Source organism: Platalea leucorodia (assembly GCF_965183815.1).
Source record: "Platalea leucorodia genome assembly, chromosome: 14".
NCBI classification, from domain to species: Eukaryota; Metazoa; Chordata; class Aves; order Pelecaniformes; family Threskiornithidae; genus Platalea; species Platalea leucorodia.
Genome location: NC_138836.1, coordinates 13,648,716 through 13,667,748, shown reverse-complemented (window position 1 = coordinate 13,667,748; position 19,033 = coordinate 13,648,716). Strand labels below are relative to the sequence as shown.

Here is a 19,033-nt window from a genome sequence, read left to right as displayed (position 1 = left end):
CAACAATTAGGCCAAAACATTTGGGAGAAGACAGAAATCTTACATTTGTCTCTGTAGCGGGAGTCAGCTGCAAATTAGCTTTAGGGAAATAAATGTAGATAGGGTGATCCCTGACACGCTGCAGCCACAGGCTTTGTACCGAGTCTGCAAAGCCCCAGGACAGGGGCTCGGCAGCCTTGCCTCGTCCGAATTTCTACTGACTTCTACTTTTTTAACTTGGCTTAGCTGTAATACCTAACTTTTTCTTCTGGCTAATTTGTTTTATTTTTACTTATCATTGCTTCATACAACCCTAGTTTTACACAGATTGCATTCTGTGCAGAACAAGGTATTTGACACTAATGTATTGATGCAATATAAGGAAATACAAGCCTGATGTGACAACAGAGACCTTGAGAAGTGCAGACAAAGGATGCTGTGTAGAGAACTACAGCCACAGGATGATAAAGAGATGGGGCAGAGACTTGGCCCTGGAGATTCCACAGCCACAAACGACTCACGAGTGGTCAAATAAAGAAATACAGACCTGAAGGTGTCACCCATGAAAGCCAGTTTTGTCCAGAGACCAAGCACCCAACCTATGTAAAAATGCAAGAGCAATGTAACGTGGAGTCACACAATGGAAAAAAGAGAGCATCCTGTGGTATGACTGACGTCATCACAGAGCCAGTTTTTGTGAGACAGATATGAGAGGTGAGCGGCAGGGGTTTCATGGCAATCATTCAGGAACAGGAGTCCATTTTTCACTATTTCTTTCCTGCTGCCAATAACAACTGACCAGAACCTACTGAAGATCACTGTGCCAAGCAACCCACCTGCCCAGCCCCTCTCATGGCATTTTTGCACGAGCATCTCCTTCACATCAGTTAAAACCACTCCCTTTAAACCACCTCCGGCTGCAGAGCATGCACATGCCCCTTCTCTGCTTCCATTATATGCAAAACACCACCAGCACAGTGATTTAGGGGAAGACTCAAGGAAACTGCCACACTTTTCACACATGCTCCCCTCTGAAAAATGGGGGGCAATAAGAGAGCCCAAACACAAAGGGAGGTCTCAGTCCCAGGAGGCTGCACACCGGCATGGCAGGGAGAAACCCCGCACGGCACAATACGCAACCCCGGCACTTCAGCGACTGCTGCTGACGGAGATCCCCCACGCCGCCAGAAGAGACGAGTCCCCAGGCCAAGCCCTGTTCCTGGCAGAGGCTAGCGCATGCATCAAATTCAAACCACTCCTCTACTTAGCGGTCAGTTAAGCAAAATGGGTTTTAAGTACACCCTCTCTCTCCCTCAGCCCCACGATCAACCTGCTGCATTTTTAGCTTTGAAATATTGTATCTTTCCCATTCCTTTTGCAAGACAGATATGGCTGAAAACATGTATTATGAGTCTTTTCAGTCCCTAAAGATTCAAATTACAGCATTAAAATTCTTCTTTTTGTCCACACGGTATCTTAAGCACTTGGGAGTAATCAAGAGAAGCACAAACAGACTTTAAAGAGGCAAACAGAATATCCCCTTGGATCAGCTGCTCCATTTCGTAGTCACATTCCCACCAGGTCTTCTGCACTGATATTTTCAAAAAACACAGAACAGAGAGAAATGGACTCTTTAATACAAAAGAAGCAGCGAGACAAGCAGGACAACCCCGCTTTTTAAAACTCCCACTGTAAACTGATGCAGGAAAATTCTTGCTGATCCTTTAAAACAGAAAAAAAAAATCTTCTGTAAACTACTTAGTATTTGAGAAAAGGGAAAAAAAAAAAAAAAAAAAAGTATCTTGGAACTTCAGGAATCTTCCTTCCTTGACAGAGCTTTATCAGAAGAGTGCAGTTCTAGACACACTCTATCACAGTGACGTTCCCGATACCCTCAGGAGGTCACCATAGTACAGGGCAGCTGATGTGGACCTACGCTACTTTATCATGTTTTATAACTGCTCTGGAACAGGTTAAGTGTACTGTTTTTCAGGATTTTGGAAAGATGGACATTTACCATAGACATTCCACCTTCCCTCAGACAGAAGCGTTCTCTTCCAACCCCAACACTCAGAAGAATGCCAGCACTACCAGTAGGAACACCTGTATCCAGTTTGAAACACTTTGGGACTCGCACCAAGAACTCTTCTGTTTTGTCTCCTGTGGGCCGTTTTCTGGGGTTCAGCTGCCTTAAAAAAAACACATTCAGCTTATGGTTTGCACTGCTACAGATAAACACTACTTTCCAAAAAGAGATAAAACAGAGCAAGAATATGAAGCTTGACCAGTATACAAAGTTCTGATGATATTCTAGTCAAACCTAACTAAGGGAGAAAAAAGTATTGCTTATACAAAGCAATCTTTATTTTCAAATGCTGCACTGCATAAAATTTCTCTGATTGACAGCTGTACGCATGGACACAGACCCCCTTCATCCTCCCCACTTCACTATTCAGCAATATTCGTATCAGGCCGACTATGCATAAAATTGTTTAGACCAGAAGAAAAATCTATTTGCAATCCATTACTCATTTCCTTGTAAGTTAACGCCGTTCACCTGGAAAAATCACCAAGAAAAAGCATTTCATTTCTGCATTCAAATGAAGAAGAGATCAGCCACACTACAGGGCTGGTCCCATGCGCGGAAGCTGCTGATGCTTTCAGTGCTCCTCACCTTCTTAACCTTGATAAAGAAGTACTCTTAAGGCTCTCCTGCTGATAATATTGTAACTGCCTCTCCCAGAAGGCAAAACAGTGCAGAAACAAAGAGGGGAGAGGTCCTCTGAGAATGCCATGGCCCACATGGCTTTTCGTCAAGTAATCATCCTCCTGCAGTGACCGTCCTTTGCTGATGTCTCGCCAAGAGATACCAATTCATTTTACCAGTGATACACACGTTCTTCCCAAATGAAAAGTGTTTTCCATTTTTTGCTCCCAACAATGTTTCAGAGAAGTCCCAGATTTCATTCTGTAGCCTAGATCTTGTTGCAAATAATATCCATGGGGAAGGCTCTACAGAGATTTTTGATAATGGTATTTTGCGGAAGTATGGTTGCCTTTCTTATTGGGAAGAAAGGAGGCATGTGATGACAGGATGTTACACTTGTACACTTCAGCTTCAACTCCAATGCCCAGTTACAGCCAAACCTACAGGTGATATTCACATCAATCTTTGAAGACCTTATGTTTCAGGATCTGTATTTTCTCATGTGTGCAGCAATAGAAGCAGAAATCTCTGAGCTCCTCTTATTCTGGCCATAATAGTCCACGAAGTCACCATCTGGCCCGAGGAGGTACATTATTATTGTGTGATCCACCTGTAAGAGAGCACATCGTGACTTGGTAAAAAAGATGATAGAATCACAGAATACCAGATTGGAAGGGACCTCAAGGATCATCTGGTCCAACCTTTCTTGGCAAAAGCATGGTCTAGACAAGATGGCCCAGCACCCTGTCCAGCCGAATCGTAAAAGTGTCCAATGTTAGGGAACCCACCGCTTCCCTGGACAGATTGCTCCAGTGGCTGATTGTTCCCATCGTGAAAAATTTTTCTCTTGTGTCCAATCGGAACCTCCCCAGGAGTAACTTGTACCCATTACCCCGCGTCCTTTCCACGTGACTCTTTGTAAAAAGGGAGTCTTCATCTTCTTTGTAGCCACTCTTTAAATACTGGAACATCCTGCACATCCCCCAAGGCCAGCAGCAACAGCGTCCCGTTCAGCCCTTGGTTCAGCTGCCTGACAAGACTTCTCACCAAGAAGCTAAAGCAAGATAAGGAAAACCTCAGCATCACCTCGGCGGCCTCTTCTTGTTTTACCCAAGAAAATAAATAGAGAAAACTAGTTGCATACTCAGAATGTGTGAAGGAATACTTTAAGCAGACAAGTCTTCCCTAAGCTGCTGGCACCCTTCCTACAGCACAGACAAGGCTGGAGCAAACCTGTGGGCTAATGGTCTCGCCCCCTCACTTTTGCCAGTTTCCCTCTACTTCTCATGATGCTCCATGACCCCCAGAAGGTATTCAAGCTCCTGCTGCTGATATGATGCAAACCCAATATAAACAGAGGTATTTCATTAAACCAGGTTCACTGTCAGTGCAAACAACGGGACCAAGAGCATCGCCGGGATACAGGAGCTGCAGAGGAGCTGGCGCAGAGTGACACACACGCGCTGGGAGGGGGCTCCCTCTACTGTCCGAATTGAAATAACCTTAAAAAATGTTCAAAGTAACACTTGAACGTTCGAGGTATTCTGATTTGATTTATATAAAAATTAACTCCATTGTAAATGTATTTAAAATGCCACTGCAAGTACTGTCTGCATCTGTGACAACATCTTTGTGAGAAAAGACACAAAATACTGAAAAGGGAGGCCTTGAATCTGTGACTGCTCAAGTGACATCATCATCTCACTGCCACTGGAGAAAAAGAACTGAAATGTACTTATGCACCGAGAATAAAACTGTGTTTGAAATTAAAAAAAAATCACATAAACATTTCCAGTACCACAAGCTAAAGGGATGCATTAAACTTAATGGCATTTCTGTCATTGAAAGAATGTTTCTCACAATCTTATTGAAGCAGGTCTAATTCAAATATTTTACTCTAATTTCAAATTTTCAAGATAAGATCACAAAATCAAGTTGTAGGAGACAATTTTTTTAAGGAATCTGAATCACAATTTAGATCCTTCAACTGGAAAGCAGCAAAAAAAAAAAAAAAAAAAAAAAAAAAATCAGCTAGCCTGCTCAGAGTATCTTAACTCCCCGGCCTATGGAAGATCAAATACAGTCACGATGGAGCGCCGTTTGCATGCAAAAGACCACTGTTTTTCAAGCTGTGCCTGAAGCCTGCACTGTTCCCACTGTATGCACATAAGATCATCATTTGAGTTTCAATGCAATCTTGTAAAGCACAGAATAAAACAAGTAAATTGGATGTTCTGGTATTGAGAATTATAAAAAATGAGATTATAAAATAGGAACCAGTAATAGTCAAGTAATACTTGAAAAATTCAAACAGATGTTTAGAAATTATAATTTCTCAATGCTCTTTTCAAGTCAAAACAAGCAGCAAAGTTTAATTGGCTGTAGGGGTCCTCCTCCTCTTCCCCACCTCCCAGCAGCCTGCAGAGGAAACAGCACCCGCTCCTGCACCAGTGTCAGTCTTAATCACCAGCTGGCACGACAGGTCCATGCAAGACATAATGAGGAAAAAAAAAAAACCTTACTGGAGGAAACGACAGAGCAGTAATTACCTGGATAAGTCTCAGGTAGGCACAAAACCAGCCTCAAGCTCTCCCTCCCAGGTCTGCTGTTGCTGCTATCCGCCCTCCATTTTGTTTCAGAGATCTGTGTCCTCTGGCCTTCCTGCCCTGAGCACACAGAGCTCACTGCCTCTCAAAGCCAAGAGCCTAAGGCAAATCCTGAAGAGATTCAGGTATACTCTTCCTCCTTGGCACCACGTCTGGGGCTCCCAGGCTGCTCTCCTGCTCACTGGCCTTTCTCCCTTGCTGCCCTTCCCTTCTCTCAGACTCGCAACCCTAGCACAGACCAGCCGTATTCTCCCTGGATCCTGAATCCCTTCTCCTACTTCATTACATCTGTAGCCCCATTCTCCAGTTCGGTTTCACCCTCCAGCCTCCCCTGAAGCTGCCATCATCTACAGAGTTATTTCCCTTGGCCGAACCCCTGTACTTTCCCTTCATGGCCATGCCAGAACCCAGGTGTGGTTTGCTAGAATCCACGTGTGGTTTCCTCCATAAGGAGCAGCCCTCCTTCGGCTTTTCTGGCCCCTTTCCATCATCTCAACTTCAGTTCACTCATTTAGTGTCAGATTCTACTGGTTTTTTCCCTCTCCTGAGCAGGCATCCTTTGCCAATCCTGGTCCTGTAACCTATTCTTGCATTTCCACCAGCCCCCTTTTATAAATCTTATTTTAAGCAGTATCTTTAGATTGACTTCAGACTGATGCTAGATTGATTTAAATTGGTACTGAATTTCTCCAGCAAGCCTCTCTCCTCCATTCAAATACAGTATCTTAGACACAGACTTCTGTAGCTATTGAGTTGCCACTTTAAGTGAAAACAAATTCTTGATCTCCCATTTCACACCCCTTTTACTCCATCTTCTCTTTACTGAGATCACGTGCTGCTCTTGCTGTTTGTTTCTATGCATCACTTTTTTGTTCCACCAATCTTTTTGTCCACGTGGATAATTTATTTGTTGCAGTCAGGTGGTTTTAAAAAGCAGATTAAAAATAGAGAATACTGGATTAAATCAAAACCAATCCGCCTCAGCATCCTACCTCAACTAGTGGCCAACAATGGTTGCTTTAAAGAAGAGTGTAAAACCAGCACCAAAACCACACTGTCTTCCTCTATTATCTCCCAGCTTCCAAACATTTTTAGCTCACAGGCTTCCTGAACTAGGCAAGATTTCTGTGCATTTCATAATCTTCAACAGATTGTTTTTCCCAAAGACTAACACCAAGCCTCCTGTGGACTCCCACAAACTTCTACCATTTGCATCTGTGGCGAGGGATTCCACTTCTCCCGTGCCCACTGCAACAAGAACCATCACCTTTCCTTTTGAACCTGTTTTTAGCTTTCTGTGATGCCCTTAGTTCTTGTAATGAAGAAAAAAAATGAAGACCATATAACGTGTATTCTCACTCGTACCTACCTTACTCTTCCAGTTTTCTCAGGATGTGGCAAGTCAGGAAGGCCTCGGCAGCAGCTCCGAGCCCTGTAACCAGTCCTACTCACTTCCAGCAGGTATGAGTTTGACTACCCAGTTCAGCCTCACTTAAACCTCAGCTTCCCCCTTCCCACTATTACTCTACGTATTTTATTCCCACTTAATCTAGCATTAGCATGCTCTCTCTTCCAGATCATTTGACCAAGGAGGAAGATCCTCGCAGTATCTGCAGGCAGACTTTGCATCATCCACGTCTCCTGCCAGGAAGCCCCTGCTCCTTGGTGTCAGTTCGGCAGGGAGCGAGCTGCTACTGACTTTTACCTCTTATTTCTCCCTGTTCCTATTGCCTTAATTTCCCAGTTCCATTTTCACTTTGGAGCACACAGGAAAACAGCCAGACAAAAACATCACATGACAGAAAAAAATTCAAACTGCCAGGCTTGCTGGCTCATCTGCCATTCCGTATGCAGGCCTGGGATCGTACGTTTTCAGAACGTGTCTCAGGGAGGTTCTGAGCTTGTAAGAGGGCACCGTGATTCTGACGGAGACCTCTAAAACACAGCTTAACACATCGGTGCCACAGGGTCCCATCACGTAGGACTTCATTGTAGATTGCAACAGCTGCCTTCCGATTTTAAAATCTATATGCTGCTCTTATCCAAAGTCTGTCACCAGGCAAAGGCCCAACATTTACTTACTATGTAATCATTGTCCTCATCTTTGGGACCTTCGCTGTAATACACACGGTAAGCTTTGGCCACTTGGTCAATCTGTGCCTTGGTACCAGTCAATCCGATCAGCTTTGGAGAAAATTCTAGATAGGAAGACGACATTTAGACATTTTAGTGAAAAGAATGCCATCAAGAGCCTCCTTTTCAGTGCTCTGTACTACATGCTGTAAGATACCAAGAAAACAGTAATACCTTTAACGTATCTGGCAATGGCTTCTTCGTCGTCCCTCTCGGGATCAATGGTGATGAAGAGTGGGGTCAGATTTGGCAAAGATGGAATTCTATCTATGACATTAACAATTATTATTTTTCTTAGAAAAATAAAAATCATTTCTCGCCTCCCTTCAAATGAACTCACAGCCAAGATACCGTAACATCAATTCAAGCCCACCCTAAGTGACAAAAAAGACTGTTTTGTGCAGCTTAATTTATGTAATTTTTGAATGAAGCAAATGCCATGAAATACAACGCTCTGTGCCTGTGCTGGGTGCAGCTACGCTTCCAGCCTCTCAGCTGGAGACCCTGCCCTGCTTAGGAGAGATGGCAAATTGGCTCTGATGCAGAAAATGCATGATGTACGTATCAAAGCACAATGGTCAATACAATGAAAGCACGCCTGTGATGGTGGAGCGGGAGGATAGGTGAAGACACAATTCAGGCTCTTTTCCTCATGTTCCAGCCATAGCCTTCACTAGATTTTCTTCACTTTAGTCCACCCTCCCGCTTGCTCAGTTACTATTACCCCTGCTCTGTAACTCTTCAGGACCTGCAGGCTATGAAAACCACCTCTCCCACACAGCCTTCCCCTAACCTCAGTTACAGTCACTCTCAGAAGAGACTGTCACAGAGATTCGTTCTCAGAATGAATAAAACAGAGGGGAAAAAAATCCTAATACACTCCACAAGCACTTCTTGGCAAAAACACAATGCAAGGGCACCATTCCCTGTAACCTGCCACCATCACGTTTTATTACCAAGAAGTCCCCTGTTGCAGAAAGATCAGTGCTGTCATGCTCTAAGTATCAGATCCTAGTGACCGGCAGACTGATGTATCACTTAGCAATTAATTCAACTACTGAACAGTAGTCAACAGCATTTTTTAAAGAAGATCATCAGTTATTAGCATTTGCGATATTTTACCGCAATAAACCTAGACCTCCCATAAACAGGACCCCTACGCCAACCGAATTCCCATACCAATTTCATCTACCACTTCAATCATTTTCTCCAGTTCATCAGGACAGATGTCAGGGCAGTGTGTGAAGCCGAAGTAGATCAGCACCCACTGGCCGATGTAGTCCTTGCTGGTCTTGGGCTGTCCCTCGTGGTTGACGAGTGAGAAGGGCCCTCCTAGCAGCGGTTTCCCAATGCCTCGGTTTCGTTCCTTCTCCAGCTCTACAAAAAACAAGAGGGGATCAAACACGTCCATGCCACAATCCACGCTGCTTCCCAGGCGAGCCTCGGGAGCAGCCGAGAGTCAGGCAGCCTCGTAGAGTCACGGCCCAGGGCGTGGAAATGTCGAGATCTACCAACGCCCACCGTGCAGAAACCCGACGTGGACAAGACTTCCAAAAAGCATTCCATTTTGGGCAAAATCAAACATATCACTAAACTCCTTTAAAACATAACAATGTCTTTCATTGTCATCTGATTGTATTTTTATCTAAAAAAAAAAAAAGAAAGAAATAAAAAAGAGAAAGACGGGTACTTGGCTTGGTGTGAAACAGAAAAATTAGCATCCTTTGCAAACTGAACATATGCTAAAAGCTGTAACATCTCTGATTTTCAGCACAAAAGACATGAAAATGAAACGCGTGAGCAGTCACTGCAGGAGAGGGGAACGCACGCGTACGCTACACAGAGGGAAACCAACGTGCAGAGAAAACCCCACCTCCGTGTCTGTGCTGCGTCGTGCGTGATCAAATGCAACCATTCTGAGAGCAAAAGCGTATTTAAGAATTTTAAAACGCTTAGCCTTGAAGCTTTTTTAGAATTTCTGGAAATTTTCCGTGGCAGTTATAGACACACAGGCACGAAGCGGCACTGTGCCAAGCATGACGTGATTCAGCGGAATGCCGAAGCGGGTAAAATACATCTGAATACAATAAAATATATCAAATACAAAACACGACGCTCCTGCTGCTTCTCCCGCCCGGCCGCACGCTGGCAGCCTCAGGCGGGAAGGCTCCGGTCCTTCCCCCCCCGCACTCACCCTCTTCCTTCCACCGCTTCACCTTCTTCATGCCGGCTAGCAGCCCCCCGCACAGCACGAAGGTGGCCGCCAGCGACCGCCACGACACCAGCTGCTGAGGAGAAGCTGTTTAGTGACTGAAAATGGGGGGGGGAGACGGCGCGGCCCGGCCCCGCCGCCCCGGGCTCCCTCACTCACCCTCCTCTGCGCGCCTGGCCGCGGGCCGCTGCCCGCAGGCAGGCGGGACAGCGGGCGGCTGCCGGGCGCGGGCAGCGTCGCCCAGCCCCTCACCGGCCGCCCTGGGCGGCCGGTGAGGGGCTGGGCGACGCTGCCCGCGCCCGGCAGCCGCCAGTGCAGCGCTACCCGCCCGCAGCGCAGCGCCGCCGCCGCCATCTTGTCCCCCGCTCTTCCGTGCCCGCCTCTTCCGCCCCCCTCACCCGGCAGCGGCCGCCATGGAGGCGGTGCCGCTCTTCTCCTTCGGTGTCATCGCGGACATCCAGTACGCGGACGCGGAGGACGGTTACAACTTCGGCGGGTACCGGCGGCGGTATTACCGGCAGAGCCTTGAGCGGCTGCGGGACGCTGTGGAAGCGTGGGCCGCCGAGAGGCCGCCGCTCGCCTTCGTGCTGCAGCTGGGCGACAGCATCGATGGCCTCAACGCCCAGAGGGGCGAGGCCGAGGGTGCCTTGGGGCAGGTGCTGGCAGCGCTGGGGCGGCTGCCGGTGCCGGTGCATCACGCGTGGGGCAACCACGAGTTTTATAACTTCAGCCGAGCCCGCCTGGCGCGCACCGGCCTCAACAGCCGTCCCGCCGGGGCCGTGGCCGGCCTGCCCGCCGGGGACTGCCAGGCCTATCACTTCAGCCCGGCCGCGCGGTTCCGCGTCGTCGTGCTCGATGCCTACGACCTGAGCATCCTGGGCAGGGAGCCGGACAGCCCCCGCTACCGGGAGTCCCTGCGGCTGCTGCGGGAGAAGAACCCCAATGACAACCTCAACAGCCCCGCAGGTACCCCCCAGCTCAACCCGTCGGCAGGGAGCACGGGCGGCTGAACGCCCGCTTCCCAGAGCGATGAGGCGGCTCCCGGGGCTGACATCTGGTTGCCGGGGGGCTGAGGCATGTGCCCCATTTCTGCCCCCCTCCTCCGCCTCCCAGCTGCGAGCCAGTCAAGCGGGTCTCTGGGCGGGCACAGAAGATGCTCCCCCATACCCGTGACGCTGCTCTGGTGATTTTGGGATGGGTTTATGTTGTGCTGTGCGCCCTGCAGTATCAGAACAAAAGTCAGCTGTTGGTGCAGCTGCTATTGCAGAGCGTCGAGTGATGCCCACCCTATCCCATGCCGGGGGGGCACCCAAGAGTGGAAATCCTGTGCAAGCTGCGTGACCAAAACCCCTGAAAACGCTAACAAATAATTTTCTCGTTTGTCCAAGGAGGCTGGAGTTTTGATCCAAGAGATGCAATAAAAAAAGGTTATAAGAGTAAATCGTCTATCGTAAGCAGACTTACATAAGGCAGGCAAATAGGGGAGCCATGAGAGGTGTATACACCTCTGCCTAACCTTCTTCTTCATTGCAGGACTCGAAGAACCTCGGTTTGTAGAGTTTAACGGAGGATTTAGCCAAGCCCAGCTGGACTGGTTTGATGAAGTCCTCAAGTTCTCTGACGAAAACCAAGAAAAAGTTATAGTTATGGGTAGGTGGATATGGGGGATATATGGGGATAGATGCAAAAAAAGTTATGTAGCCAACGTATGTTAGCTGAGGAAAACACGTAGCAGCTTTGTAGCTCAACTGAGGTACGCGTATAACCTGTGAAGTAGGAGAATAGCAACCGTGTCTCACACTCAGGTGAGCTTTCTGTATCCAGTTAGATGTCTGAACTTCCCAGCAATGAAGGCAGAGCTTGGTTACACTTAAACTAACTCCTCTGCTTCTTTCCCTCTCAACTGCAGGTCATCTGCCCATTCATCCAGATGCTTCAGACAGAGTTTGCCTAGCGTGGAATTACGAAGATGCTCTTTCGGTCATACGCTCCCATCAGTGCGTAGTCTGCTTTCTTGCAGGGCACCTGCACGATGGTGGCTATTGTTTAGACTCTCATGGAGTTCATCATCTGACTTTGGAGGGGGTTATTGAAACTCCACCAGAAAGCAATGCCTTTGGAACTGTTTATGTCTATGAAAATAAAATGATACTAAAGGGAAGGGGCAGAATTTCAGACAGAGTTATGCATTTCTGAAAATGGTAAGCACATACAAATTGCTCTTCTTCAGTAAGTACTCGGACAAAAAAGCAGGGGATTCAGCTTATTATTTGCTTGTGGAAAGATGTGCGTAGCTGATCCTTATAGCTTTAACTCAAACATTTTTCTCTTGGATACAGAATTTTAGAAATTATGTGTCTGTAAGAAAACAGACCTAGTTTCTTCGTGGAGAACGGAGAAGGCCAGTAACCATGTTTGAAATAAATATACTTGAATGCAGAACATTGACTTGAAACACCCAATCCTGACCGGATTGTTACTTACTGTGAAAAAATGCAAACTGTATTATTAATATTGTCAAAAAAGCCACTTCTTTTATATCAGTCAGAATTAAAGCATGCGGAATTGTACCTGCCCAGTTGCATTTCAATTTTTTTTTTTTTTTTTTAACATCGTAGTCAGTAATGTCTTATGGCTGGCAGAATTAGCCCGCCCTGTAGCTTAATGCAGTCTTCTTAACATTGCTTTAAAAGACTAAAGTAATCTTCAAAAAAAGCTAAGCCCAAGGAAAATGGAGACCATCTATGCTACATCGTGTAACGCTGCAGACAGGCCCGCTGGCATCTACGTGTGCGCAGCTGTATGAGCCTGCAGCAGTACTGAGCGAAGTCGCCTTGATGTGGAAGGATCTAAAGCATGTTGCTGTGCTCTCCCAGCCAGCTTGCCTGTCCAGTGTATTCACCTGCGCCTCCTTCTCCAGGATTTGTAGCGGTGGAACAGCTTACTGTCACCGGGCTACTGTGTGGGTTCTGCTTTCCAGGAACAGAAATTCTGAGAGGCAGAGTTGTGATAGTGACCACCTCTGCTGGTGGCAGTCTTGAGTATGCATCTCACAGAAAATAAAAGATACGGAAGCTTTCATTGAATTTTCTTTAGAAAAATAGTATTTATTACTCCATAAAACCAGTAATTTACAGTTAATAGCAAAAATATTTCTTCAGATATATTCTACAAATGATTTTGGCGTAGGAACAGAAATACAGACTGCTCAATTTTGCAATTGTCTCAACGGACTATCCAAGTAGATATCTGGAAGTTTTATGGCTGTAAATAGTCATTTATTGAAACAAAGCATTTGCTTTACTTTTCCCTTATGTTACAGAACAGTAGATTTCCCAAAGTACGAGGTGGTTGGAGAGTGATGCAGGGATGCCAAGATATCTTGAATATACCCTTAGAACACACATTAGATCAACAGTGCTTTGAAAATGTACAGAGAAGCCAGCTGAACAACAGTTGCCATAGAAAAATTCTCCACTCAGATTTGACAGCGTTCCTCAATGTTTTTAACAAATCCCAAACCGCGCTGCTGGAAGCAGCCAGGCATTCTTGGGTCCTATCAAACCGATACTAACCTTTCATTGAGAACCAAAAGCAAAGGCAAGTAAGGTCAGAATATTTATTCTATACTTTCTCCCACCCAATTAAATCACCGTTTTACAGTGTGTTGGCCAAGATGCTCGCATCTCTTTGTTCACATAAATGTACAGCCACGAAACAAAGGGGAAGAGGGCGACCAGGATTGCAGCAATCAAGCGAACTCCACCCAGTGGACTCCTATAAAGAAGCAAATGCAACAGAGCTGTCAAATCAGACTGCTACGAAACATTCACACCTGGCTGCAGGTGGAAAGACAGCCGAGAGCCTTTGGCCACTTTTATGTAGCTCCTATGGATGCATCAGCAGAGTCCTTTACTGGAGAGGCACCACATGCCGGCAGAAAAAGTTCTTCTGCCACCTCAGGCTACATAAACCAGGTGAGACAATAAAAGCACCCCGCTTGCCCAGAGCATCTGTGACGTGTTTTCCCAGCACAAAGGCACTGTTTGGCAGATTGGGATTTTTCATGCTCCCAGCTAACAGGAATTTAGCAAAAACTGCTGTAGCACAGTCCTCTGAAGAGGCTGGAGGAGAAAAGTGTGGAGCCGCTGCAGCCAAGCCGCCACCCAGAGCCTTCTGGCAGCTCTGCCTGCATCACTTGCCTGCTCCAGTGGACGCAGCAGACACCAGTACAGAGACCCTCACGGCAAAGTTCTGTAAATGGGGAGCAATGGCAGAAATGGCTTTGCAGTTCGTTAGCAGTTGTAGCCAACACTCACTAGCCTGTTCCACGGAAGGGGCGCACTGTCCTTACGCAAAGGAAGAACGTCCCCTGCCCATTATGGCAGGGAGAGCAGAAAAAACGTTTCGTGTACCTTTACTTTCCCCGACAGACTTATCTGTGCAAGATCCTACAGGCTGTAGCACCAGTACTACTGCTTAGGTATCTGAGAAGGTTCAGACGGTGGCATGAAGCAAGCAGCCAAAATCAACTATGTGTTTTCAAGAAGGTAGTCACCAAATGTGAACATATGAATGGATTAAAAAAAAAAAGGAAACAAAACTTACTTTGCTGAACTGCGACAAAGACTCATCCATATTGTAATAATCACCAGACCAAACAACTCTCTAAAAAGTCAAACAAAAAACAGATCGGAAAATAATACAAGCAGACGTTTACTTTTAAAAAACACAAATTTTGCCTCCAAAACAGTAGTGTCTGCTCCTTTGGAGAAGTTCAATATATTTTTACTAGGATTATAATTATAAAGGTGTTTACACGGAATAACTTTGCTTCCCACCACAAATCTACACACGCACGTGACCCAGCCATACAGCTGCAGAAATTCCTGCTTCCGCTTTTTGTTCTGCTGCCAAACTTATATTCCACAGCGCATTTCCCTCGTTAACACAGAGCAAAGCAGCACCCCAGTATTCCAGCCCGTAGACAGCCGCAAGAGCTGCCAGTGCTTCACCTCAGTACTGTGCAAGCACCTACTTTAGGCAACAACCCAGTGTCCAGGTGAGAAATCCTCCCTCCCCTCTATTCCTGGCAGCTCAGAGGACTCAGCAGCCCGTGCCAGATGATAAACATGCGTATGGTATCACCTCCAGTGTTTTTAAAACATTAATTCCCATTCCTACAGCTGCAGCAAGAGAACACAGAACTGTTTCACTGTGCTAGTGCCCTCGTCTTCGAAAGCCAGAACTGCCCGCAGGTAAATCTCACTGCCACAATCAGGCAAGCAGTCACGACTGTTCACTCTCCCTTCAGCTCTTTCGTCCAAGAGATGGCTGGTTTGGAGCACTATGGTCCTTCCTCCTCCGTTTGGCTCCCCTGGACCAACGGCACTCGCTGCAGCAGCCCAGCAAACAGGGTTCAGCAGGGTGACCACCTGGGCAGGAGATGGCCTGGCGTGCTGAAGTCGTGCAGGGGAAAATAAAAATCACTGCTTACCTGCCTTCCTCTTCGTGCAAAATGTTTCCTTGAGCGTAAGCAAACAAAGTGCAAGCCAAGGCAATGATCCCAACAATACAACCAGCAGAATGAAGGTCACAGAGGCTCCTCCAAACGCCATTATCTGAGGAAAAAAATAGGCTGCCAGCAACTGCAACGTAGCATGAAGTAAACCCTATAAATCAAAATGCAACTGAATCGCTAAAAAAGATGCCTCCAGCAAACAGGCAGGAAGATGGAATTCATACCAGCATCTTTATGACCAGGGAAATCTGCTAGAAAGGGCTGGTGAAAATAAACACCAGCGGCTTGGGGCTTGCTTTCCTAGGAATGCAACATCTTGGCAGCAGCACCTCAAAGAAAACAGTTTCCTATTCTCTCCAGCAAACAAAACAGGCTCCAGCATTCAACACGCATGGAAAAAAAAAAAAAATCACAAGGCGGATTGCAAATGGAAATTCTCTTAAGCAGGAGGAACGGCCTTTCCAGAGCCGACAGCCATAACCGGGCGCTCGGCGTGCCCCCACAGGGCCACCGGAGCCCAGGGGAGCGAGCCCCAGCTCCCAGCCAGCCGTCAGGGGAACCCAGCGACCCCCACGCTGCCGGGAGCGTCTTCCCTCACGCTCCCTGATGAGCCTCCGCCGCAGCTTTTGCCCGTGACGACAAGCAATGCTGATGACATCTCTGCCTGGGGATCGATGTTTTCAAACAGAGAAACACAGATGATGTGAAATATCCGAATGGGCCCACAGATGCCTGTGGTTTTCCATGGCCGTTCCCAGGGCTCGCGGGGGAGAGGTGAGCAAACGCCACAGGCAGTTCTCGCTGATCTCAGCAATGGCAGCAGCGAAAACTGTGAAGTTAAAAGCAGGCTTTTCTGGGTCCTGACCCCTCCAGGCATGCATTAAAGATGATGAGCTGCCAAAATTCAAGAGCTCAGCGTGACCCAACGTTGTAATCGATGCCCCGTGTGGCTGAACTTACTGCAGCTCAGCGGAGGCAGCATCTGGGTCTTCCACAGACTTGAACGGCAAATATCCCTTGGTGAATTTACAGAAATGTCCGGTTATACAACAGTTGTGCTATTTTCATCTCTGTTTTCCACAGATCTTGGCACAAGTAACAAAAACCTACTTGGAAGTTTAACGTGCAGATTCTCTTGACCAGCCAAATGCCAGTATGTTGAAGCTACACCTATCACACAAATAAACCTCCCCTGAAATGTTCAAAACCACAGGCAACCAACCGTCATGGGTTTTGGCTTTACAAATGCTGCCACTTTATATGCTTAAGGTAGGCAGAATGCCGAGAGCCTGCAATGGTGTGATTTGTGACCACTGCCTGCACCCTTGAAGATTTTCTTTTTTGGCCCAACTGTGGTTTTAGTTTATTCAGGTAAGTATTCATCCAGAAAAGATCCAGTCACTTTGTGTATATAAAATGTCATTATTTTAAAATTATTTCTACTGGATGGAAATACAAAAAATGAACTATTTTCTGGAGTCCCGGACCAAACCTGATCCCACTGATTCTCTCAGCCTGGGATGCGGCATTAGCCGCCTTCGCGTACGCCCTTGGACACTCAGCCACTGCGCTGAAGCCTCCAAACGTCCCCAGCGCTGCCGCGCGCGCTGGGGGGTAGCTGCAGCACTCGGTCCTGAACGGGACCTTCAGCTCTTCGCAAGGACTGCGCAGAGCTCGGGTGCTCCGCTATGAGGCAGATAAGCAAAACTGCAGATGTACAACAAGGAAACAAAGTGAATTAACGTGCTAATGTCAACACCGGAGCCAGGTTCAGAGCACGCTCCCAGGCTTGTGCTCCGCTCAGGCTTTGAGCGCTGGGATCGGGGTGCAAAGGTAAGGCCAGGCCAGCAGCAGGCCTTTGTGCAGGGCTCCTCCGTTCCCCTGCAGCGCGTCCAGCCACCAGCACTAAACCACTGACCACTGTTTGTAGAAGCAGGTCCCACGGCTTTTTGCCCTCAAAAGGTAGTAGGACGTGTTTCCACGCAGTTTGATCTTAACCTGTGATTCAATAAAAAAAAAAAAAATCCTTTCGGGGGCAAAATTTGAGCAAAGACTCTGTTTTGCACACCAATATCGTACCTGTTATTGAAGGGTTAATGCTGACAAGGAGCGTCAGGGCAGCTGGCACTAAGTAGACAACCTGTTAACGGGACAGAAGCCTGCTCTGCAGCAAACCTGTGCAAGATGAGGAAGCAGAAGCCCATCCTCCCGGCAGTTTGCCAGCCGCAGGACAGCCGCCAGCCCCTCTCCCTCTGCACGCCCTGGCGCTGCCAGCGCTCATCTCCACCGCCGCCCCCAGCCTCCCGGCCATCAGCTGGCTGCCAGCCCTTGGTCCTCAGCGGCTGGGTCACCGGCGCCCCGCTGCCCGCCCGGCCCGCGGCACAGCCCCGTGCGCCGCATCCCCATCCCCAGGGAACCCCGCGGCTCCCCTGGGAGCCGGAGCACCCTTTGCTGCTCTCGGCTGGGCTCACCCGCGCCAGGGAGGTCCCCCCGCACAGGGGACAGCCCCCGCCCACCCAGCAGCTCCTCTGGCATGCAGAGACGTCCGCCCTTGCCCCTCAGCTCAAGCCCTGCAGCCAGGGCCGCCGGGCTGCTCCTGTGCCCCAGAGAGGGCTGGCAAAGCGGGCAGGGAAGGGGGCTTCCCTCCACATCTCCCCTGGAGGCCGCGGCAGCCCCGCCGAGCCCAGCCCGGGTGGCGCTGGGACGGGAGCTCGCCCGGGCGGGGCCGGGGGAACCGGAGCAGCTCCGTGTGCTCCGCGCAGGGAACCAGCGCTCTGCAGGGGGCCGCTGCGAATCGGGGCCGAAATGAGGAGGATCCTGGAAGCACGGTCGGATTTCGGCCGTCGCTGCAGGAGTTTCCCGGAGCCTGCTTGCTCTCCGGCTGCAGCGGGGATGGGCGCAGCGGAGCGGGGCCGCGGCCGCCGGGACACCCGGGGCAGGCGCCGGCCGGCGGAGCCGCGGGAGAAGGAAGGGGCGGCCCTTCCCCGGGGGAAGGGCCTTCCCAGCCGCCCGGCGGGGAGCGCGGCCCGTACTCACTGTCCACAGCCCGGCGTCGGGGTCGTTCACCTGCAGCGAGGAGGCGGGCACTGAGACCCCGCGGCCGCCGCCCCGGCCGGGGCCGCGCTCCGCGGGAGGGGAGCGGAGCGGAGCGGAGCGGGGCCGCCCCCAGCCCGGCCCCGCCCTCACCTGCACGGCGGCCGCCAGCCCGAAGAAGGCGGCCATCAGCAGGTTGCAGAGCCGCCACAGCCGCCCCGCCACGGCCACGGCCATGGCCGCCTCCGCCTCCGCCGGGCGGGACGGACACGGCCGCGGGGCGGGGCCGGCGGGGCGGGGCGGGGCCGGCGGGGCGGGGCGGGGCCGGCGGGGCGGGGCGGGCGGGGCCGCGGGGCGGGGCCGCGGGGCGGGGCCGCGGGGCGGGGCCGCGGGGCGGGGCCGCGGGGCGGGGCCGCGGGGCGGGGGCGGCGGGGCGGGGCGGCGGGCGCGGGTTCCCCCCCGTCGCTGGTCTCTGAGCGGGGACTGAAATCCGCTTGCTTTCAAAACGGAGCCAAACGCCGGCGCCGCGCGGCGCCGGTCGCAGCAGGCGCACCCCGGTAATTACAGAGGGCGAGGGTTCTCCTGCCCGTCAGCGGCTGCGTCACCCGACGCCAGCCCGCCTGCAGGGGAGCAGGCCAGCCATCAGCGAGCGCCGGTGCCGAGTGAGCCCAAGTCCGTCCTGGGCTCCGCGCGTGACCGGCACGTTGCAGGGAGTTATGGTTCCCTCTTTGTCTACCTGCAACTTTCGGTCCTGCCCAGGGTCCCCAGTGAGGAAGGACGTGCAGATCTGGGCTGGGGTCCTGCAGCCAGCGGCCGGGATGGTCAGGAGCCCAGAGAACGTG

At 49.7% G+C, this 19,033-nt stretch overlaps 3 protein-coding genes across 4 annotated transcripts; 1 reads left to right on the top strand and 2 right to left on the bottom strand.

Moving 5' to 3' along the window:
- Window positions 1-2,177: 2,177 nt before the first annotated feature.
- On the bottom strand, window positions 2,178-9,991 carry SCO1 (synthesis of cytochrome C oxidase 1; the record flags this gene model as incomplete). Of its 2 annotated transcripts, none has more annotated exons than XM_082326702.1 (6): window positions 2,178-3,296; window positions 7,375-7,490; window positions 7,600-7,692; window positions 8,605-8,802; window positions 9,620-9,710; window positions 9,797-9,991. In XM_082326702.1, the coding sequence occupies 6 exons, from the start codon at window positions 9,989-9,991 to the stop codon at window positions 3,168-3,170; spliced, it is 822 nt and encodes a 273-aa protein (XP_082182828.1). In that variant the 3' UTR covers window positions 2,178-3,167. The 2 variants fall into 2 exon arrangements, with proteins under 2 accessions (XP_082182828.1, XP_082182829.1); XM_082326703.1 differs by having other exon boundaries at window positions 2,179-3,296; window positions 9,620-9,713; window positions 9,797-9,817.
- Window positions 9,992-10,017: 26 nt separating this feature from the next.
- Window positions 10,018-11,931, top strand: ADPRM (ADP-ribose/CDP-alcohol diphosphatase, manganese dependent). Its single transcript, XM_082326693.1, has 3 exons — window positions 10,018-10,603; window positions 11,171-11,287; window positions 11,547-11,931. Exons 1-3 carry the CDS (start codon window positions 10,051-10,053, stop codon window positions 11,831-11,833), a joined length of 957 nt encoding a protein of 318 aa, XP_082182819.1. The 5' UTR covers window positions 10,018-10,050; the 3' UTR covers window positions 11,834-11,931.
- A 961-nt stretch (window positions 11,932-12,892) lies between these two features.
- Window positions 12,893-18,428, bottom strand: TMEM220 (transmembrane protein 220; the record flags this gene model as incomplete). The annotated part of the gene is made up of 6 exons (XM_082326559.1): window positions 12,893-13,414; window positions 14,246-14,305; window positions 15,135-15,258; window positions 17,238-17,298; window positions 18,195-18,224; window positions 18,345-18,428. 6 exons carry the CDS (start codon window positions 18,426-18,428, stop codon window positions 13,282-13,284), a joined length of 492 nt encoding a protein of 163 aa, XP_082182685.1. The 3' UTR covers window positions 12,893-13,281.
- Window positions 18,429-19,033: the final 605 nt, after the last annotated feature.